The sequence below is a fragment of the Aulonocara sp. 'chitande type north' Nkhata Bay genome, linkage group LG4 (assembly GCF_057382095.1).
Source record: "Aulonocara sp. 'chitande type north' Nkhata Bay isolate Kocher_YH1m ecotype deep benthic linkage group LG4, A_spYH_male_GT1.1, whole genome shotgun sequence".
Lineage (NCBI taxonomy): Eukaryota > Metazoa > Chordata > Actinopteri > Cichliformes > Cichlidae > Aulonocara > Aulonocara sp. 'chitande type north' Nkhata Bay.
In genome coordinates this window covers 24944157-24968128 of record NC_141347.1, presented here as the reverse complement: position 1 = coordinate 24968128, position 23972 = coordinate 24944157, and the positions used below count along the sequence as shown (strand labels likewise).

The 23972-nt window shown below is 45.5% G+C and overlaps 1 protein-coding gene across 6 annotated transcripts in view; it reads left to right on the top strand.

Moving 5' to 3' along the window:
• The window catches only part of bahcc1a (BAH domain and coiled-coil containing 1a), a 63627-nt gene that overhangs the window by 17580 nt on the left and 22075 nt on the right, over positions 1–23972 (top strand). For 4 of the 6 annotated variants that reach the window (XM_086289344.1, XM_086289343.1, XM_086289341.1 and 1 more), the window contains exons 3-9: positions 11559–11741; positions 17731–17856; positions 18009–20363; positions 21235–21349; positions 21451–21650; positions 21857–22018; positions 23505–23785. In XM_086289344.1, coding sequence (XP_086145470.1) covers positions 11559–11741; positions 17731–17856; positions 18009–20363; positions 21235–21349; positions 21451–21650; positions 21857–22018; positions 23505–23785 — 3422 coding nt within the window. Of the gene's footprint in view, positions 1–6511; positions 6758–11558; positions 11742–17730; positions 17857–18008; positions 20364–21234; positions 21350–21450; positions 21651–21856; positions 22019–23504; positions 23786–23972 lie in introns of those variants that run through there. The other 2 variants (XM_086289345.1, XM_086289342.1) reach the window with 2 other exon arrangements.

The following is a 23972-nucleotide window of genomic DNA, read 5'->3' as shown; positions in this document are numbered from 1 at the left end:
TTTTCCCTCGTGTTCTCCGGTCAACCCCACAGCTATGACTTGCTTCATTTGTTTCATACATTCACCAAATCATTGCATGAGTTCAGACCTTTCATATAAATTTTGGCTTTCTGACCCAGCATAGGTGCTGATATATTTTATGGCCACCAATGTTAAGCATAAATTAAAGAAAAATAAGAATAGGTGCACTGTTCAAAGTAACTTTAATAGTTACTCAGGGATACTGAGTTTTTATTTGAAACCTAAAACACTGCTAGTATAGAACTATTAGACATGGCCAGTTGGAAAACATTTTTTTTTAACTTGCAGGTTTATAACTTTTCAGTATTTAGTGGTGTTTTTGTGTGACTTGTCAGTAAGTGTGTGTGATTGGAAGGATCTGCTAAGGCAAACCAAACAAGCAGCTGCAACACATCTGTTGACTTCGATCAGATGCTGCAAGCCTGTTGTAAGCCCACAAGGTCTGTTCCCTTCTTCTCTGCTATTTCTTTTATATATATATGTGTGTGTGTGTGTGTGTGTGTCCCAGACAAATACAGAGGGGAGGATAACACACGATGGCCCATAATGCCCCTCCAACATACTAAATGCGATCACTGTAAAAGTAATGGAGGACTGCAGTGGTAGCTGTTCATCCACACAGACAGGAATGAGCAGCTGATCTAGAAAAAACAATCCCCCTTCCTCCTCCGTGGTTTGACCTTGTATTTTTGCCTCTTCCACAATGAGTCGTTAAAGCCGTCAAGATAACCAGCTGGAGAGCAGAGGAGGCTAAGGTAGGTCATGGCAGGTCAGGGAACAGGAGGGGAGACAAGAGGCATTTAAATTTGTGGGGGGTTTTGTCTTTGCTGCTGCCTTGCTCTGTGTTACACTTCATCTGCTGATGTTTGTGCAATGATGAGCTCCGTTCTTTTGTAATGATGACAGGAAATGCTCTTAATTTTACTCATTTCTGCCTTTGTGGCTGCAGATGTTGAGCAGCACCAGCAGCAGCATTCCATAGATGACCGGTGTCAAGAGTTATCGCAAGATATAACTCATCTTTAAAGGCCAGTTTGGCAGCGTGATTTGGCTAAACTGGTGCATTTGAAAGTGCAGATGGATAAAGTGGGAGAGGAAGTGGTTATCTCCATGAGTCGAGAAGAGTTTTGTCATTATGGCTAAGACGTTTGGTAACAAGAGAAGTCAAGGTGATGCATGTGAGATTATACACTGTGTTCTTTACAAGGTGATACTGTATAATGTTTGGCCTTGGCTACCCAGGTGCCTCGCTTCCCCTTGTCTGTAGGTTATCAGAACAAAACTGCTTGCATTTGTCTTAGCCGAACGCTACAAGAATTAAACATTTTTCCTTTGTTCCCCCTGTGAACCAACAGCAAATTACATTCAGGGCTGCAGAAAGACCTTGGACTGGCTGGTGCAGCGGTTCCCGGCTCTGTTATCTGCACTGTTCTGCTCTGTGCGTCTGACAGGCTACATCAAAAAGAGAGAAGCCAGAGCAGGGAGCTGCCTTCTGTTTCTCTCACAGACATCAGACTTTATCATATTACAGGACAATCCAAGAGAACTTGGAGGACAGCAGCAACGTAGTGACTCCAACCAGACCCCTGATGTCCGGGACTGCTCTGCATGACCTAAATGAGGTGCCAGGCTACAGACGGAGGGAGGGAGAAAAGATGGGAAGACTGGGGAGAACAGGACATTCCGACGAGTCCTCGTTGCCGTTTGAATGCTAGGATGTTGATTTATGGGTGACTCTGATATAGGGAGGGGCTAACCCCATAAAACAAGATGTTCATTACACTTTTGGACCTTGTGAACACTGATGGACAAACAAGAGCAGAGAAACGGAGCGCAAATGGGACAAGAGAGTGGGAGGAAAAGTGATTTTTAAAGAGAAAAAAAACTGAAAATGAAGAGAAAGTGTTTCCATTTTGAAGCATGTGGCTGACGCCAACTGAGGGAAGAGACCGAGGTGATGAGGGAGGACAGAAATATGGAACTGAGCAGCAGGGGGATGGAGGGAGAGTGATGTGGGATGATGGAGAGGGTGTGAGGACGGAAAAGGAAAACTGAGAAGGGGAATGAGTGATGGGGCTCGAAGGAGCAAATGGAGAAGAAGGGATGAAAGTGAAAAAGGGAAGACAGCAGGCAAAATTTGCTCCAATGAATTGAGCTGCTTGCAGATTTATGTGGTGTTGTGGTTATCATTGTGCATGAACCAAAGGAGATGGGGAGACTCGAGCAATGCGACGCCCAAGCGTGAGCGTGCGTTTATCTGTGTATGCATTGCAGCGCACTTTTATTCTCCCTCAGCACGTTGCCCATGTCTCCTCCAAAGCAAACTAACTTCTGAATTTGACAGAACCCTCGCCTGTGGTGAGGTAACATCCACCAACATCCACACTACACTTTTCCAAAGTCTATCTACCTAGCACTGCTGGTTGAGAGAAGAGAGGATTAGACCACCCAGGACTGGGTAGTCAAAGCACCGCTTTGATGTGGCACGAGCATATGTGCAGTGCATGGGTACAATCTCTGCTAAAACACACTCGCAAAACACAGTTTTACTGCCTCCTGTGCGGCATCATTACTCCTCGTCAGTGGAGCGGTGGGATGCTCAAAAAGAGAAGGAGAGCGAGAGCGAGAGAGACGCAGCCACCTCCTGTGCCAGGCACTGCCAGGCTGAAATGCTGGAGCCGTATGGTCACCCTGAGGGAGGGGAAACCTGCCCGGTCTAACCACATCTCAATTAACCAATTAAGTTCAAAAGTTAACAGGGTACTAATTAGAGAATAGTGCTGAATCCTTGTTTTAATCTCTCTTTTTTCCCCACTACGAGGCATGTCTGTGTCCGTGACCTGGCTGGCTGAGCTTTGCCTGCGTCGGCTGAAACATGGCACGCAAGCTGCCGTTAGTCACCCATCCATCCCCATGGCCAGAACATAAAACCAATGGATTTAGAAGGATCAGTCATCAGCTGTAAAACAAACCAGATTCAGAGCATTCCATCTGATCTTTCCAGTGAAACAGGAGGACCATGAAAATCCCATTTTTGGATCTAGAGTTTTCAGAGACCTGTGAGTGAATATTCACAAATGAAGGATCGTTTTTAGTCATAGCTAACGTGGCTGTTTCCTGCTCATCCGGCTTGTATTTGTTCCTGCAGATGGGCTTTAATGGATGCCAAATGGGAGGTTTAGTGCCTCACTATTGGCCTGTTGGAGTCTCTTTTTTAACACCATCATATTAAATGACTTGCGTTTAGGACTCAAGGCAACGGCGTGCTCCTGTCGTTGACAATATGCCTCGGGCAGAAAGTGTTTGTAACACACCGCTAAAAGTATAAATTTTATCCCCGCATTAAAGGAGGAGAAGAGGGGCTGCTATATTGGCTGCTACCACCAATAAAAAGATATGTGGGCTGTATGACACAATTGTAGTAAGGCGGCTTTGAGCCCCGGAGCCAAACATGGTGTGTTTAGAATCAGGCTGACAGCTCGATATAGAGAGAGGTGAGAAAGCCTTCTTTGACTCTGCTCTGTTTTCTAACGGGGAATTATTATTTTTTCTGTCTGTTTGTTTTTTGGGATTTGGGGAGTGGTGGTATTTAATGACCCATGCAATTCAAGCTCCTGAATGATTGGTAGGATGATTAGCTGTTTGTATTTCTGAGTGTGTGCGTGTGTGAATGAAGAAGAGGCTGAATAAGTCTTGGATGTCAGAAAGCAGTTTGAGGGGTGAAGGACTCCCTTGTCGTATGCGAGGCCCTGGAGGATTCCTCCCCTCTTCCTCTCTTCCTCCTCCTCCCTTGTTCGCCCCCTGAATCTCATCTCTTCCTCTGTGAGATCCACAATGCTGGGAAGAAATGTGTCATTAACAGGGGAGACCAAAATAATGTTTATGGGCTCAAGCAGCACTGAAATCATTTTCCATATCAGTGCAACTGCATGGGCCCTGTGGGGGAGTAAATCTGATTTTCTCCTCCCTGTGCCAATGGGAAACATCATGGGAAAGAAAACAGATTGGATTGTTAGAGAGATGGCCTGACGCAGCTGTGGGCGGCTCTTTTTGTGTTTGGGTGTGCTGCTGCTGTGTGCGTATATCATAAAGACAGGATCAACCAGAGAAGGGAAGAGAAGGCAAAATAAAAATGTGGATGTTAGCGTGAATCTGTGGATGAGAGAACGAGCCCCACTATGGGAATCGCAATTTCATGCCTCGGGAATAAAGAGCTGGGATGCAACAAATGACCCTCGTGGAACAATGGGTCAGTTAACAAGCACAACCACCAGTTTGGTCTGGACACATCAAATGTCCTGTAGAAGTTACAAGGAGTAAAGTAGTTCCAACTAAATCTGATGCCTTTTATGCCCGTTCCATAAGAAACATTTGCATTTTATCCACGTAGCCAAGAGGGAAAAAAAGGGATAGGTTTAGTAAAGCGTGGAGGGAAGTTTAATAAAGTAAAATGCTGACGGAAATAACTATGTGCTTTGAGAGAAAACACTTCGTAATGAGAAAACTGCTTGAGTAATTTGCACTTCCTGTTACATCATGAACACTTAAGTTCTCACAGAAAGGACAGAAACGAGCAAAAGCAGAATGCGGTGATTTCGTGTTGTGGTTTTCTTGTATGTTCTCTTAAATCTCTGTTGTGGGACTAGGTAAAGAGAGTGTGCATGTGTGGGTGAGTATAAAAGGAAGGTAATGGGCCTTGAGCTCATTTGGCCTGGCCTGGTGCTGTTGCTGTTTCGAATCTGTCCTCCCACCTTCCGAGTCCCGGACCTGGAATGTCTGCTTGTTCTCCACAGATGAGGCCAGTGACTCAGCAAACAACTGCACTTTCACATGGCTCACAGCAAGGGTCTAAGTGATGAGCCCAAACCTTTGCCTGAGGCTATTAATATTTTAATAGCAATAAACAGTGAGTAGCATTAAACCTTAGCACTGCACTTTACCCTTCATCGCCCCGCTCTTACCCCAGTTTTTTACTCCGCTCTAGCTCTCACCTGCAATCTTCACCGCTTAGCACAATCTCACTTTGACAGTCAGATGTCTGATTGTCTCTTAAACAACACTTCCTGGCCCGCTCCCCAGAAAATAGCCATGAAATTTCAGTCTGTCTTCTTTATTTACTTTGCCCATAACACACCTCTTCAGCAGGAACTCTATCAGACATTGATATCTCTTTCTGTTGGCCCCCTCCTGCCCCTCATACCAGTGTTGGCACAGCGGCTATGGAACTGAAGAGGAAGCTCCTTTTTGATAAAAATAAACCTTTCTGAAAAAGAGCTTCATGAATGATTAATTGTGATAAACATGACGTGCTGTACTCCTTGAAATGGCAGCCTGGCCAGGTACCTAGACACATGTGATGCTGGCTTTTGCAGTTTTGCAAACTGCTGTATAAACAGTGAAAAGGTTCGAGGAGTAGAATAGATAAAGAGAGACGCTGGTGGCATGTGTGCACATTTTCTCCCGTTTTCTCTTTAGCGTGGCATGTGTGGCTCCATTGTTATGTTCGGGCTCCCTGCCAAACTTGAGTGAGCCAGTTGGTCTAATTTGTTTAGGATTAGAATCTCTTATCCATATCATGTCGACTTCTATATTGTATAAACAGCTGGGTGAAGTGGCAGGGGTTCTTCAGCTGACCTCTCCAGGCCAATTTTATTTGCATTGTACTCATGCAAAGAATTCCCAGAATCCCTTTTACCCCGTCATCACTTCAGTAGTGAGAGAGTGGCTGACCACGAAGCCACTCAGCAAACACAGGCTGTCAACTTGAGCGAGACGACCACCATACGGATGCACAATCGCACACACAAAGGATCACATATGTTCATAAACGCACACACACATACTCCCACACGCTCTCTGCTGATTTCACTTTGAAAGTTTCTCACAGTTCCTCGGTCTCTTATCTACTCTAAACTCTCACCCCTTTCCCCTCCTCTGGATGTTGCATGTAGTAACGAGGCTTTCTCACTCTCTTTCGCCATCCATTCTTATAACTGGTTCTCTTTCTCCCACCCCCACACTGACCACATCCACTAAACTCACTCCACAGGCACGCAGTGTGGAGAGTGTTGGAGGCGTCCGCTGCTGGCACTTTCCCCCACCCCTGCACTGGGCCCAGGTCCAGGACTGGACTGCCTGCTCGCTCTCTCACTCTTTCTCTCCCTCACTTCAGTATACTTCTGATCCTCCTGCAGTAGCCCACTCCCCCAGTCCCACCATCAAGCCTGACATCGACACAGAAAGAAAAAAGTCAGGGAGGTGGGAGTTTGTAAAGCAGGGGGCAAGTTAAGAAGAGGAAGGGGAAAAAAACTTGCTACAGCCATTCTGAAGTGAGGAGGAATTTGGCTACCAGTTGCACTAATGTTTTCAAGATGACTTTGACTGTTTGAAGGAAATCCCCCCACTTTAGTAGCCATTTGAAATTCCATCTGTGTTTTATTGTGAGGAAGTAGGTGCTGGGTTAGTCAGCGGCCCTCCAGGGTAGCAGTGCAGTCTGTCTGGGGCTGCTGATGTGTACAGTTGCCCAATCCAGTCTGTGTTACTGGAGGGTCAAAAACTAAGTCCTGTGTTTGAGTGAATGTGTATGTGTGGAAAGTCTGGCTGGCTTCTTCTTGGGCGTCTGAATTCCTGGGCAGAACATGGAACTACATTAGTAGGAAACTCTGATGAAAAAGACACTGAAGTGGGAGTGAAGTTCGCTTACCAACGAGCATCCTGCTCAGTATGTTTTTACTTGGTAAGTAACTCTTCAAATGTCTGTTTCTTCCTTGCTGTTTCCTACTTTCATAGTGGGTTCTTTCGTAAACAAGTGCTAAAGAAACAAGCTGCTACAATTTACAGCTAAACACAGAAATTCTTAAATGTCTGATATAATATAAAACCTAGCTTACCAGTATAGGTTCTGTCGCGTTTCTTTCTGTGTTAAAGCAGTGCCAGTAACTAGCAGCTCCTGGAAGAAGTACATTTATATTTATTTTCCCTTGAATCACCAATCTGATGTTAATTTCATTCATTTAAGACAAGAAGGGGAGTGTGTATTTTCTGTCAGAGGACATGACTGAGAGAGTGAGAGAGAGTACAGCTGCCACATGGCACTGACCGTTCACTGAGCGACCTAAACTGCTCACAGACTCTCTGATACGAGCTCTTATAAACTGGTTGTGTGTCTGTGTGTTTTTATTCTCTGGCATTTCTTCTTCTGCTTCTTCCCTCCACTCTGTGGCACTTGGTGATCACTGAGCTGTGGAGAGCAGGTTGATGCAGTCACATCTGCAATTTTCTTTCCGTCTCTCTTCTCCTCGCGTCACCATCACTCTCACTTCTCATTGTGCGTCTGGCTTCTTTGTCTAGACGACACGTCCATCCGTCCCTTCGGGCTGCGGTCTGTGAATAAGACGGAGGGCTTTAGACTGCCTTGGCTTGTTTTTCAAGAGCAGACAGAGAAATATGATCCAAGGTGAAATAAATGTACTTCTTCTTCTTCTTCTTCTTCTTCTTAGAGGCGTAGTTGTAGATCCCCATGTGCTCCCTCACATGCTCATAAACACAAGCGCATGTGGATGGGCGTCTGCCTCTTCAGGAGAAATTTTTGATCTGATTCCCAGCGTTGAAAAGAACAAGATGTTGTGGGTGGGTGCTTGTTGTCTTCCTAGCTTTTTTTTTTCCTTTTACCCCATCACTTTGTGGTCCACATGCAGATGAGATTGTATTATGCTTCGTCAAGGCCCCAAATTACCCCGAGTTGTATGATGACATCACATCCTCCCCTCAACTTGACAATTGAAACCTGTTTAAATTCACTGGACGAGTGTGTGTTTGATTGCAACTGTGACCTAAGTGGGGTTTCAAGGTAGACTGGCTGTTCTTGCTGAGCAGCATGCTGACCAACTGCATCTGCCCACTGCTGTTGTAATGGCTCGTATTCAGCCTCCTTGCCTCGAGCGCTGTTTCTCTTTCGTTCCCATGACAACTGGGCCTTCGTTCTCCTAGCTACGCCTCCCTGCCTGCTGCTCACTCCGTGCCGCCCTCAGGGGCCCATGCCTGGGCCCACATTATTGTGTGTGCATGCATGTATATTTTTGTTGTTGCACGCAAACTGGTCTCCTTCACCCTTGCACACCAACGCCGGAGCAAAACAGTAGCACTAGTTAACACTTCCACCTCCGGAGGTTCTGCGGCATTTGTGTTTGTTTCTCTGGATCTATGTGAACACAACTGTGTGAGTTTGAGTGTTGGGATGTGGTGTTGAGATGTCAGGAAGGGAGGTGGGTTTCCCCTTATCCCGGTGTCCCCTTCTCCTTTAATTCCCTAATAGGATTAATCTTCATCTCTGTCAGGGATCGGTGCCGATTAGGATGCACATGACCCGATTTTCTTAAGAGCGCATACAACTGCACTGCTGGCTCCACTTAGGAACTGGAGAAATAAATAAACACAGTTTAGAGAAAACACACAGGCGAAGAAAACATAACTTTTACAAGGAGGCGGTGGAGCAACGGCTAAGTCACTATTTATTACACCACTAAAACTGTAATAGTAAGTCGAGCAGTGGTGCCGTCATGGCTCAGACTTTTATTCCACTTGTTCTGCACTGCTTTAGTTGGCATCCGAAGTGAAAGAAAGGTGAAAAACCAGCCCACTTTTATAACCTATGTGCTTTCTCACCGACACCTCTGATTCATTAGGATTTAAATGGGTTCAGGGAGGGCATTGTATTAACGCAGCGTGAGTGGAGTTTGTGTTTTCTAAACAAGAGTATGAAAATTTGAAGAAAAAAAAAAGAAGCAGGAATTTGTGTGGCGTCATGCACAGCATACTTTCAGTAGGAGGCAACTATAACACTAAGGGAGAGGTTATTTAGTGTGATTGACAGGTTGAGGAGTCTGCCAACCACTAACTCTCACCTGCTACAGTTTACATCAGTCCTTCACCAAGTGAAGATGCCATGGCCAAACTGGACCACTGGAAGGTCTGATTTGGTTGTGCTGTGGGAAGGGCTTGTGGTTTGATTTGATCCAAGACCCTTCTGAGGTTTTCATTCAATCCCTTTCTCCCTGAACACAGGCTTAAACTTCAAAGATCTCCTTGCCCGACATCTACACATCCCCTTTTTAATGTATTGTCCTTCTCCTTTCCTTGTCTTTCTGGCAGAGGCTCTCTCCTCACTGCGTTAAGAGGGGCTTTGCAGCCTCTCTCTGTCACTCTATGTCTCTCTCACCCTTTCTCCCTCTCTCACTCTGAGGCAAGGCTGTTAATAATGCAGGAGGATTAGCTGATTTATGTGAGCCGGAGGCACTGAGGAAAGCTGGGGTTCCTGGGGGCGACAGGCAGAAGAGGGGAGGGGGGCAATGAGTGTGCAGCATGGAGGGCGGTGACATACAGGAGCCCGACGTGTCTGGATGATGAAGGTTGGATGTGTGCCTGGTGAGCATGCTGGCCATAATCCACCCACCCACCCCCCACCTCCACTGGCCCCCGACACCCACTCTGAACTCCGCAGAACCGTGCCAGGAGCCCTCCACAGGGACCAAGTGATAGGAGGTGGCAGCAGAGGGGAATGGGGACTGATACAGAGCAAAAGGAGAACAGCATGGATAGTGTAGCATGTGACCAGGCTACTTGACAGTGTCTCCCATCAACATGTGAAATGTTGCTATAGACAATTGAAATCTGATTAAATAGAAGATTTTTGCTACCATGTGATTTAGGAGATGTAGTCTCATTATTTTGTTCCAATGTTTTGTTATTAGAAGTGGATCTAAATAAAAACCTCCAGCCCAATTTTACAGGCTTAGACTAAGATAACCTGATAATCCAGATAATCTACAGCAAAAGAGAAATGAATCACAACACACTTTGGCTTCATTTCTTTCTGTGATCAAATTTCAGAGACCTCCAAGAGTGTCGCTGCATCCACATGCGCACAAACACACACACACACACGCAGGATTGGTTGTAAGGTAGTTTTTCGAGGCAGGGCGCTGTAAGGTTGGGGATCGTGGGGGATTTCCACCTGTCTGGGGCGGTGGTACCAAGTGTGACAGAGGTGCTTTTGTACGTGTTGTGTGTTTGTGCGCGCACGCCTCTGCATGCTTCTGTGCTCTGGCCTATGAGCCATAGGCTATTCGGTGCAAAAGCGAGAAGCAGACTGATGGGTTTATCCCTGCTGTCTGCCCAGAGGATGTGCTCACTCACTGGCTGGCTGATTAAGGCTCCCACACAATTGTTCTCACACTCCCAGAAAAAGAAAAAAAAAAGGATCGATGCATGTTTGGACTGATTCATGCTCCAAGAAAATCAAATCACTCAGCATTCCTTGGGAGATCAGCTTGTCATAAGAGGCTCATAATGAATTTCTACTGTGTCGCTCTCCCCGTGTTTTGGTGTGCGCGATATACGATACACTAATGTGTGTCTGAGCATGTATCTGCATGTGTGCTCTCATACAGGCAACTTCATACATATGCATGAGACTTCACGGTGGTGTGACTTGGGGGAAATGAATGCGCAAAGAGCTGGGCACCCGGGCCCCTCGCTCAAGTGCACTGGCGGGCGCGTAATGGGAATGCAATTTAAGCAGTGGTTAATCAGTGTGTTTTCTCCAGCTTGCCCAGCAATGCATAATAGACAATCAGCCCCCAGTCATACGGGCGTTGCTACAAATGGTCAATTACTCATCATAGTCTTGTTAAACACACAGTTCAGCCAGCCAGGGACAGATTGCTCTGCTGGTGCCATTATTATGGTAAAGAACAAAGCAAAGCAATGCTAGAAACAGGGAAAGAGGGAGGGAAGGAAGAGACAATGAGGATTTGGAAGAGGCATGGTGTATTTCTGCACATCAAAATGGGACAGAGGAGGGGACGAGAAGAGTGAAGACAGCTTTTGTAACAAAGCAGGAGGAAGGAGAAAGGAGTGAAACACCGAAATGGAACCAGAGAAGAAAGAAGAGCACGGGATTGTCAGCGTCACGCAGAGAAAAAGCAAGACTGAAAGAAAACCAGACAGAGAGGAGGTGAAATGGAGCAAAGCAATAAAAGAGATTGAGGGCATGAAAGTGAGAGATGGAGAGCACAAGATAATGGAGGGAGGGAGAGAAATTGAGAAAGGGACACTGGGGAGCAGGAGCAAAAGTGTGTGAGAGCGAGAGGGAGAGAGCCTGAGAAAGTGTGTACTCAGCTGTGAGATGAGACCTCTGTCTGCCCATGGGGAGAGGTGGTGTGAGGGGAGAGAAGACGAGGGAAGAGGACTCTGCTGACAGTGAGGGGGAGGAGAGTCTCACACTTTCTCTCTGTCACACACATACGCTCTCTCACTCATTCAGCCTCTCCCGAGAGCAGCGATCACATTTGCCTGGCTTAATGATTCTACCAAAAAAAGAGAAGAAAAATATGTATATATGAGTGGGCCTCACACTGAGATGCAAAGCTATTCTTGTTGTTTTTCCTTTTTAGTCACACTCACTGTCCCAGTGTACACACACTCCCAATTCTAACCATTCTTCTCTCTCCTTACCTTTTGTTCCTGTGGGAATGCAGGCAGTGGATTGATGGGCAATTCTTCTGCCTCCTTCATGGGGACCTTTCTGGCCAGTAGTCTGGGTTCCCCTCCTTCCCACCCGTCTCATCCCTCCCGGCCGCCCTCCTCGCCCTCTTCGCCCTCCTTCCGTGGCGGACCCCACTCGAGCGCCTCGCAAATCTGGTTTCCCCATTCGCATGAAGGTACCTCAAATCACACATGTACACAAACACACAGCCCCTCATCTGACCGCACCATCTGGATGAGGTGATATTTATGTCCTGGCATTATTGGAGGCAGCTTTGCACGGTGTATTGTTACTCTGATATTGTATATTTTTGTGTCGCGCTAGGTTTGCACCAAAGTATGGCTTATAATCGTCTGGGCTCCAACCCTTTTATTTATGCACTAAAATAGGCCCACACCCAGCATGTTTGGGATAGAGCACTGTGCCACGGTTTTCTGGATACAGACACAGGGTTAAAGGTTCAGCCACAGAATCTTGCGGTATTCGATTCATGTCAGCAGGAATGTCACTCAGGGCCCTCTGAAGCAGCACATGCGACTGTGTGCCAGTAAAAAAAAAAAAAGTTGCAGTGATTGCAGAGCTTTCAGCCGGTGTCTCCATCACAGTCTTAAAAAGGTTCCCACCAATCAGAATTACTAAACCCTTACTCGACACACACGCACATACACTCACAAACCAACTTCAACACCTCATATTCTGTCTCCATACAGCCAGGAAGTCAGATAACGATAAAGCTGAGGGATTAATGAAGTTGGGTGTTTCAGGAATTAATTGGGGTGACAGATAAACACAAGACAAATCATCTTATTAATATATTAACGTAAGGTCAGCTTTTCTGTGTCTTCACCTTCAGATTTACATCTTGCTAATTACGCACTGTGATGGCCACCTAAAATTACCTGGTGAATCACAATCCTGGATGGACTCTTGTTATTTCAGCCCCCGGTTATAATATATTTATTATCTAAGAATAGCCCAGATGTTATTGGTGGGGAGACCAGTGGGAAGTGTTTCTTTTCTCTTTTTTTTTTTTTTTGAAATTCGTGGTCACTCATCAGCGGCACCCCACCTACATGTTATGTGTCCAGGGATGATTAAGTGGATTACAGCTGAGATGCTGTATTGTCATGAAGATTGTTAAGTCATATGATATCTCCCAGCAACTTCCTTGCTCTGATGCCCCGGGCACCAGGCCGCTGACTCAGTGGACAGATGCTACACCAGATTAAACTCTAGACTTCTCCAAAATATTAGCTCCGGCGTCAGCCCAATCTCAGACATTTCCCTCCAAACTCATTTTGTAAGCATCAGTGTTTCCTTTATCTTATACTTTCTAGGTTTCATTGTCAAACACTTTCTTCTTGTGGAAAAGTAAAATAATATTAAGAGTGATGAAGATAATGCCAAGCCTAATAAAAGTAATGGAGGTGATTATGACTGGGATTATTACTCAGTTGGCAATGGAGGCCATTATCTCTATTGCAGTTTAATTGCATATAACGCACTAAGAGCATGATTGAATCCAGACTGTTCATCAACCACATTCAGCTGTTCCCTCCTCAAGATAATTGCATATTGTCTTTTTCCTGTTTTGCATAAAAAGCAAGTCATCAAAATGAGCGGCACAATTACCCAGACTCTCGCCTTCTCTCTCCGGGTGTCAGCAGAACCCCACCAGCATCAGAGCAGGCATTGACTTGTGCTTGTGTCGGTGCATTAGTGTTTCGCTTGTAACCTCAAAGAAGTGCTGTGTTTTTATTTTTTTTTCTTCTTCTTCTTTTTCTCTGTTTTTAAAGTGGCTGCTTGCATGCATATCTAAGCAAAGCAGTTCAAATTTGTATTCGAAAACGATTTTACGATTCGCACGTTTCTGGCATATACCTGTCATTGCGCGGAACGTCTTTGTTTCCGCTATTCCTCTGACACATTTTTCTGCAGATTAAAAGCCCGAAATCTAGCACGTAACAAGCAGATGAGAACAATTATCTCCTTTGCTTGCTAACTAGTCACTTAGTGGGGATAAACAATGGACTGTGGCTATATGGAGCAGGCTAATCACATTTATTTTTTATTACTCCTATTTGGTGAGTCAATTAAGAATTAATTCCTCTTTTCAATATAATAAGTTTTGCGGGCATTTGAAATGAGTTGGTGATAAAGAAAAGCCACATAAAATGTAAGATGGATATTATTTTTGCTCCATTAAGCCCAGAGAAAACAGCAAAAATGTTCAGAAATGCAGCATTCTTTCAAGGTTTCAGCACCCAGATGTACCAGCATTACACTTCTTTTACTGATTATGCGGGCTGTTACAAAAATTTGAATATTTTAACCTTATGCATTGACCCTAAACATATCCATGGAAACGCCCCTACTTTGGCTACTAAAGTAACAAAATATCCCATCGCAAACTTTCAACCTCAGTTTCTCAGGTTGGCTAAAATAAGAGGGAAAAAAAGGTCTCTCAACTTCAGCTGCCCTGGCATGGGCAGTAGTCTGGACGTGCTTTCCTGTCAGTTTAGGCTCCTTTAAATGACACTGGCGGTAAGGATAACTTTGGCAAAGGCATTTTTTTTTTCTTTTTTAACACAACAGTCTTTTGTTGACTTTTGGTTAAAGATTTATTGTTTTGGGAAAAGGAAAGTGTACAGCCAGTCTAACAAATTCTAGGATATTTCTGTAAGGTCACAGCAACAAGACCCAAATCATTAGTGGCTTTCATGACGTCAGAGGAGTTAACAGAGATTAAAGGAAGTTTTTGTTTCAGAATCTCTTCTTGCCAGCTACAGCAGCAGCCATTGTATGTTACCACAAGGAATTGTCTGTTTTTTTTCCTTTGCTGAGCTGAGCAGTGCTGTGAGCTCACTGTCACAGAGACGGAGTCTTAGTATACGGCTACGGATGCAAGAAGGAGGGTGGGTCAGCGGTGGGGGGACACAAAAATAGGGGCAGATGCAGTGTAGTGAATGTTTCAGTAAATGTAAAATGTTTTCACAACACCTGTTAAAATAAATTAGGCCCACCGAGCTTTTGAAAGATTTATTTTCATGTCTGGGACTGTTTGAATAAACCCCACTGAATCGACTGAGTGGAAAAATGAAATAAATAAATAAATAAATAAATAAAAATGACCAAAAGAGGAGAAAAAAGGGTGGGGAGTGGGTAAAGAATAAAAAGAAAACCTGCCGACTCCTCGCAGTCCCGAGGCCAGCTGGCCAGGGTCCAAATGACTTCTTAAGTTATGCCAAAAATAATCGCAGTCTCATATCTTTGTCCACACATATAAACACACGCGTGCACGCACACACAGAGTTGCCTGCACACACCTGTCTAATCCACTTCTGTTTGATACGCCTTTCCAAGCCTATCTTCAGTTGTCCATCTTTCCTTCTGTGAGCAGTTGCTTGCTTTTCCTTTTGTAGGATTTAAGCTGCACCCCCCGCCTCTCCTCTTCCTTACTCCTGCTTCTTTCATTCTCTCTCTCCCTCTCCCTCTCTCTCTCCTGTGCCAGTCTGCATCCCTTCCTTTCAATTAGTCAAACCTGAAGAGATCCACCACAGCACTGCCCCTCCTCCGCCAAACATCTCTCGTCTCCTCTCCTCTTCTCCTCCCTTTCTGTGTCTTGATGGTTCTGTCACTTTTTTCTCAATTAGCGGACCTGACAGGCAGCTCAGGCTGCTCCTCCTCTCCTCTCGGTCTTCCTGTGGCGTGCTCTCTCTCTCTCCGTCCTTCTATCTCCTCGTCTCTGATGCGTTACAGCCACCTCCCTGGAGAAAATAGAATTTTCATTTATGTTATTTTTTTCTTCTATCAAAAGTGGTGAAAGCCTTATCAGTAACTGAATGTCTTCAGAGAAGGTGTAAGAGGACTGGTATTGTGCTAGTGAGAAACCGCCTCTAAAGCAGCAGGAATAATTCTCCTCTGCCTCTAGGTGCTGTTCTATATCTAACCCCCTTCTTTGTCCTCCCTGTTGGCCTGCTTCTCTCAACCCACCATGTTGCGAGAAATACCTTCAGAACTTCTAGAAATCCCTCCTTGGGATGCAGCTCTGTTTGTTCTGCCTCTCACCCCTGCTCTGCCGGTGGAAAGGAGGGCATGCGCTGTGAACTCCCCTCTGCCATTCACTTGCTGATGCTGGCGTGTTTATGTGTGAGTGTGCGGAGGGAGCGAAGGAGAGCGAGGTTGCTGTGCAGTCAGCAGACTGCACTAAGACCCTGCTCACGTCGCCTGCAGCAGCATCGGCAGCGGCAGCAGAAGTAGCAGCTTCCCTTGTCCTGGCCAGATTAATGGCTGAATGAGCTCCGCCGTGCCCAGCAGTCCCCCTCTTGCTGCCCCAGTGGAGAGCATGCTGAAACTGAGCAGGCTGGCATTATCGGGCACAGCCAGACCACACTGTGAAAAGGGATTACGCCATCAATCGTCACGCTCACAAACAACATGCTGCCGCAGAAAAAAAAAAAAAAAGACCCTCTCCCAGCTTGGATAAAGACTGGCAAACAGCTCTCTGCTTTTCCCTCTCCTGAAATCAAAGGAAAAAATGACTTGCTTAAACAAAGCTCCCCCCCCCCCAAGCTGTAAATGAATTGGCATAATTTTGCGTTCTTATTAATCATGACAGCAAAGGAAGAGACAGAGACAAAAGAGGGGGGATGGGAAGGGAAAAAAAACAAGGTAGAAACATAGGTGAAAAACGGGAAAAGGGAAAAGTGAGGGTATGTAATTATCACCCCTTTGCCCTCCTCAGAAAGCAGCACCTCCTGTGTTATTGCAGGGCTGTTTGCCTCCTCTGTGTATTTCATTAATTAAGATGGGAGGATGCAGAGGCCGCACTGAGAAGAGGTCATTAAGCCCACCACAACACTCCTCCCTCCCCAGAGCTGGGACCGGGCCCCATTGTTCCACCGGCAGAAAGTGAGACATTCAACACTCATAGCTGCTGTAAAAACCATGTGTGTACAAAAACACATGGCCGAATAAAGTGCATCTGCGCTTTCTGGGATCAGGTCGCACGTTTTCCGAAAATCTTTTCCTCTCTTTCGGCCCGTATCCTTTTTACGCCATCCATGAGCTGCACTGGAAAGTAAAGCTACAGCGACAGATGGGTCTAATAGTTGAGCTGAAGAGAAATTAATCACTTAAATTTTACTTCATGACAGTGGGCTGATAGACCTGTCTGTCCTATGAATTAAAAAAGAAACAAAAAAGTGTGTCTCTGTCTTTTTTGGTTTTCCATTTCAACAAAAGTGGTTCACTCATGTGACGGTGTGTGTGTGTGTATATAAATATATATATAGTCTTTTTATTTTCCTTAGTTATTTCTTTAACTTGTATGTAGACTGATGACTTGGATTTAATCATGCTTTTTTAAAGTATTAAACTAAAATTACGCTATAGCGCTGCTGTCACTAAGCAACATCATCGCATTATTGGACATTTTTTGTGTGTCCTTTACAGTACCTCGATTTTATTCCGTTGGTTGGGTGAAATGATTAATTACACGGTAGCATAGATAGGCTAATTTAATTCACATTGATGTGTTTAGATGCTATAGTTACTCAAATGCAGTGAAAGTGGGTTGTCATAGAGATGCTTTTTTTTTTTTTTTTGTATTGATATTGCGATGGGCTTTCATCTCAGTCCATCTTTTCTCTCCTCTACACTCAAAGTCCTTTGTGTTTTCCAGTGTCCCGTTGCAAAATGAGCTTTTTGTTTGGTTGTGGCGTAAACGTCCTCCAGATGGGCTTGGTGTAATAAGCCCAGGTGTACTAGCTTACAGGCCCAACATCCCGATGACCTCTTACCTCTGATGTAGGTCAGTAAAGGTTAGCCGCCCAGCTCTCTGTTCATTGCAAACACAAGCTTCAAATCCATCCTTATCACCCCATTCAGATGGTTCAAGGTGCGGCTGCCACTTCTAAGAGTGAGTTAAAGAAAGCACCATATGTTTCAAAGACAAATTTCATATATTACAGAAATCCCCAGGCTTGTCTGTTATTGTTTTCATTCTAAACTCCAGCAGGAAAGGCAAACATGTGAGGCACAGCCAGCACTTATTTGCGTATGAACACCACCAGCTGCATTGGACCTGAAGGATTACACTGGATAACTGCATCTCTGTGGTTGTTATCCTTTCTTATCAACTCTCTCCCTCTCTGATATCTTAGCAGGTCCAGGGTATCCTCGATTCTCAGGGAGTCTGGCCCACACGTTCCTTCCTATGAGCCACTTGGATCACCATGCCAACAGTGGAGTTCTCTATGGGCAACACCGTTTCTATGACACACAAAAAGGTGGGACGTGAGACTATTAAAATTTTATCACACGGAAATAATATGAATTCAAATGGAAGCGGTATAGTCTGGTGCTGTTGTCTGTGCAATACTGAGAGCATGCTTTTTTTTTCTTTCCGTGACTAATTTGTCTTCTTTTTTCTATTTTATAGAGAACTTCTACCTTCGAGGTCTCCCATCCCAGCCACCTCTCATCTCAGCCAATCATAGTCTGCCACCAATGTCTCGGGCAGGTTCAGGACACACTCAGGGGTCCTGCAGCAGAGACAGAGATCAAGGGGTAGGCACAGGCATACATAAGGGTCTTAAAGAGGGGTCTGTGGAAAGAGGAGTGGTAAATGTCAAGGACAAGGAGAGATCCAGTGGTAAACAAGAGGCTAAGGAAAGACAGCAGCAGCAGCAACAACAGCAGCAGCACCACGCTCACCAGCCACCCCAGCCAACACACCACCACCATTCTCACACTCATCAGCAGCACCCGCACTATCCTCAGCACCCGCTGCCCCTGGAGGAGGTAAACAGCCGGGCCCTGGAGAGGCATAAGGCGTCGCTCACGATGTACAGTAAAGAGCACCCTCAAAGTATGAGCAAGCCCCTCAGTGCCTGTTTGCACAATAGCAAGATGCAAAATGGAGATCCAGGAACTGGAGCAGGGGCTAAGGTGTCCATGTCCAGCTGTGGCGGTGAGGACACAACCCTTCGGGTTATGGGTGGTGGGGGGAGCAGCCAGAACAGACATTTGGGGACTAGTGGCAGTGGCCGCTGCACCAAAGAGGGGGTAAGTGGGGAAATGAGGATCAGTGAACAACCTTCAGACTGTTTGGAAAGGGGTCAGGCACCACTTCACCACTCTCTGCCCTACTCTGTACCCCCACCCTTACATATGAGTTCTGCTACTGGAGGGGCCCATCCACATCCTCATGCTCACCCCCATACACATCCCCATCCAGGGGGCTTCCACTGTCTTCAGCTCCACCCCAGCCACCCACATCATTCCCACCACACACACCACCATCCAGAGTTTTTCTGCCCACCGCCACCTGCTCCTCTAGCCAACCCTGCCTCGCACGAGAGGGGGCCAGTCAATGTGGGGCGAGAACCTAAAGTCACAGGGCCTACATTTGTGCCATCTGTGGCAGACGTAGGCGATAAATCTAATGGGCCATTCCAGCTTAATAACCCTGACTGCCAGGGTGTGGGTAGTGGAGGAGGAGGCAGCAATGCCAAGGACAAGACAATCGAAAAGAATGGTGGCGGTGGGCACCACAGTAATTGGCACAGAAAACAACAACAGCAACAACAGCAGCAGCAGCAGCACCCATACAGAAAGACAGAGAAGGCTCCAGACTGGATGCAATCCCACCATCAACACCTTCAGTCCTCACAGCTTCCTCCACCTCCCCAGCAACAACCACCACATTCTCAACAGCAGCATCAAGTAGTGCGATCGCGGAGTGCTGAGTGTATCAACAGTGGTGTGGAAATGGATGTGTTCAGACCCTCGCTGCCCCAGGGACCCAAGGCAGGGCACTCGGTCCCTCATTCTGTAAACACTTCTCCTTATCGAGACTGTTCCCATCCCGGACCCCCGCCAAACTCTTCCCCACTTGGAAGTAAAAACATGGGGCAGCACAGTGGAACACAACACAGTGGTCCCGGAGGTAGCTGCTCTTTACAGAGAGACGGCCAAAAGGTAGCCAGGATTCGCCACCAGCAGCATGGCCGACCTGGCCCAGAGACACCCACTGAGTTGAACCAGGGGAATAGTCAGGAGCTTAAAAGAAAGATGGACATGTCTCCTTATGGTTACAGCAACAGCAGTGGGCAGCAGCACCACCACCAGCAGCCCCCAGTGCCACCCTGGAATATGAGGCCTCCTCACCACATGTCGCAACCTGAGGAGGAGCAGAGGAAGTCATATATGGAGTTGGGGAGCACTGGTGGGCAACACTCTCAGCAGCAGCAGCAGCAACAACAGCAGCAGCAGCAGCAACAACAACAACAGCAGCAGCAGCAGCAACAACAACAGCAGCAGCAGCAGCCGGGAATAAGCCTCCCTCCTCCACAGCCCCCCACCGCACCTCCCCTCAGCCAGCAACAGCAGCAACCACAGCAGCAACCTGATCCCCAGGGTCCAACTCAGGGAGAGAGCAGTGCAATGAAAAGCTTACTAAAGTACAGCAACCAGCAACAACCACTGCTCGTCTCCCAAAAGAATCCATTTGGGGGGTTAGGAAATCTCAAATCAGGTCCATCTGGGGGGAGCTGTGCCCTGCAGGGCAACAAACAGACTCTGCCTTCCAGGAAGGGTACGGCTAATGACAGTGAGCGTCCTGATTATAACGGGCGGAGCAGGGAAATGGGGGAGCCAGGTCATGGTGAAAGTGAGGTGCGGCAGCCGCCAGTAGGAATAGCGGTGGCGGTGGCCAGACAGAGGGAACCACCTTGTCGTTCAGCTGAAAATCATCCGAACAGCCGACAGGGCAGGGTCCATCCGTCTGTGAAAGGTAAGCAATCCAGGTCACTGGCTTGTGAGAAGGCCTTATATTTCTTTATCTGTAACTTGCCAACAATATCGCTGCAAACAGAGAAACAGCCATATAGAAAATAAACAAACAGGAAAAAGCACATTTTTAAGCGGATAAAAAGCCAGAAAAATATTGATTTTGTGGTGATACCCTTTGCTGAATGCAGTAAAAATCCAGAATGGTATAATTCTCACACTCATTGCCATCAGGTATACGCTCCAGTCCCCATGATCCATTACAGGATAATATAGGCATAGCTAATTCTATGAATGGAGTTTAATACTTATGGGTTTAAATATAAATTTCCTCTGCAGCAGTCCCAAACAATGCCTTGCTGATTTTAACTTGGTTTTCCCCTCTTTAACTTTCTAGTTGCCCTTAATCAAACATTAGTGAGTCAAACAGGCATCAACCATGATGTTTACAGATGTCAAGTCTGAGTCCATTTAGAGTTGCCAAGATAAAAAGTAATTAATATAAGATTTCTAAGCCTCGCTCTGAGAACAACAGTATATAAATGGAAATAAATAGATATACAAAAAAATACAATATTAAAAAAACAAAACAACTTTGGACAAAATTGACCTACATCAAGTTTCAATTTTATTTCATAAATATCTGAATGTGTTATTATATTATGAAGCAAGTTATTTTTCTTTCCAAATAAGACAGTAATATGTCAATACTGTGCACTATATGGTTTTAGCATGAATTCTGCCAATACAAAAGCATTTAATACTCAAAATGTATTCATTTGCAACTTGCGGCACGGTTCTGACAAGTGGCGAGAGACTTGGGATTTTGTTCTCACTGTGATCCACAATGGTGAAAGTTGATGTTTGCCTCACAGGGCAGCCCCGCTCCATGTATCTGTCAGATCCCACCACTGAGGAAGACAGGAAGAGGCTGAGTGAGGAACAAATAGGTCTCACTTGCTTGGACAGGGAGAGGGATGCATATATCAGGTATGTATTTTTAAAGGTGTTGTTCAATACTTAATAAATTAAAATCTTTACAGAAACATTCTAATTTGTATTTCTTTATCTTTATGTCATTCTGATGTCAGGGATAACAAAGAGAGGGTGGAATTTGCAAGGATCCACCCTTCCAGCAGCTGTCACGGAGACCTTGCCTCTCATCTCATGGTCCCGGGCGGGACGTCCCTCCAGTCTGGCCAGTTGGGAGATCCTGCTGCACATTCTGCTCACCATCATTGGATGCCAAGAACTGGAAGCCCATCTCTCTGGATGACGGGACATTCTTATGGTAAGACGCTTTCTGATGGCAGGATTTTATTGTTATGGTTATGTTTATATTTATTCATGTGTTATAAAGACATATAGTCCAGCTTTTTTTTGTTTATTGAAAAAAAGGCCAAAACAAAGACGTTTAGAATTGATTTGATCAGCTGATACATATATTTAAAGTTCTTTTGTTTATATGGAATTCTGTAATTTAATTTCTTTATAAAGCAGGTATAGGTCATACAACCCTACACCAGAATCTGCCACCAGCTTTCTCTGCAGCCATGCCAGGCCCTCTGCAGCCAGTCCTGCCTCTGCCTCAAGACCCCTCTGCCCAACTGGTGGTCTTGCCCTCCGAGCCTCCCACCCATCCTGCGACCCATCACCTGGGTAAGCCATGGCATTTTATATGTTAATCTAATCGATCTACAAAGCACAGCAAACTCCACTGGTACAGTATCTGTATACAAAGAGTAAAAATAAGAAAAGCTTGTTTGTTATTATGCTTATGTTTTTGTGATTGTTAACTGTGTGTGTATGGATGAATGAGGACTGACAGGAAGAGAAGCTAAGGGCTAAGGCCGATGCTAATGGGAATCCAAATAAATACAACACAAGCAGCAGAAATGCACCAAATTTAGCTTATGTTCTGTGAAACTAAAACGAGTTATTTCACTGTTAATATTACTTTGGGCTAAGATAAGTTTGCAATCTTATGATAATTGCTACATGCCAACTGCTTGGCCTGGCAACAGTGGCACTCTCAGTAGTTCAGGATGCTCATACAAAGCTATTTTGCCCCTACAATACCACAGCAGAGGAAGAGGAAGTGAATGAGGTGAAAATCACTTCACCAGAGTCATTGTAGATGCGTATTCAGTGAACAGACTGTGAAATTTAATTGGCTCCCAGTCTTTGACGATATGTTTCCTTCTGCGCGCCACAGGAGTTTCAGCTGAGAAGGGAAGTGCATCCACAGAAACTTTCCCACAGGAAATATTTTCATATCCGATTTTATGTGGCGAAATTCTTAGTGTGTCTTGCAAAAGGAGCTGAAAGATCAAATTCATTTGGATAATAAAACCGCTAATGTGGAGTGTGTAGCACAGTGCTAATACAGATATTATGAAGACGCTCATTATGTAGTTCTATATAGTGTGGTCTTAGTACTTTCCAAAAGGCACCTCTGTCATTGTAGATCACCCATATGGAGTTGTGCGTGTCCTTAAATCCACATAATGAGACAGGTTGTACACCCACACACATGGGAACCAGGCTTACTGCTGGGCCCTTTTGCAGAACCCCTACTGTGGTTTGGCCGGGAAGGTGGGACTTTTTGGCATAAAGGCCAAGACGAATGCTCTGACGAGAAAAACATGCATTTCCAGCACAGCATTTTGACCTCTAATCAACCTATGACCATTATATTCTGTTCACATTTCATCATTTTCATAACGTCTTTTTCCAGCATTCCAAAATTCTCAAAGCAGTTCTTAAGAGACAGCTTTTTGTTCAGAGCGGAGGAGAGTGTGGGATTGTTTCTGCCTGGGGAGATGTTGTTCTGTGAAGTCAAAAATCTTTTTTTCCTTAAAGGATACATGTTGTTGCTATAAATGTGAATACAATGATTCTTTAAATGATCCATAATGGTTTCAGTGTTTTGAAATAGTTGTGTGGGAGGCACATAATGATAAATATGGAGAACACAACTGTTCTCTGTTTGCTAATGTATTCTAGTGAGTCGTGCCTACTGTCAATGCGTATGAGCCCAAAGAAAAGTGATGTAGAGTGTGTGTGTGTGTACGTGTATGCATGTGTTTTTGTTCTAAGGTAGCCCCCTCCATCACATTTCTCCTTTTTTTTTTTTTCTCATTAGATGTGATGGAGCAGCCAGGGCTGTGGCCCCCTGTGTACGGCGCCCGGGGCCCACCCTCCCACATGCAACATCCTGCTGTGTACTCCCGATCCCAGTTTCTACGGCAACAGGAGCTGTACGCTCTCCAGCAGCATCAACAGCTTCAGCATCAGCATCAGAGTCACCAGTCGCAGCAATCACAACTGCAGTCTCAACCTCAGCAGCAGCAGCAGCAGCAGCCACAGCAGCACAGAGCTGCACATGCCATGAACATGCAGCACCAACCCGCTCACAATGCACAGGTGATTGCAGAGTCAAAATACGCAAGGGAGATTAATACATGCAAAAGTGCAGGCAATACAGCGAAGCGTAAGCGAGTCATGGATCCCGTGACTTTTGAGTCTATTTTCAATTTGCATAATATTCTTTGAAGGATATGCCAACTTTCCTACAGGGGAAAAAAAAGTGTATTCCCGAATACAGAAAAGC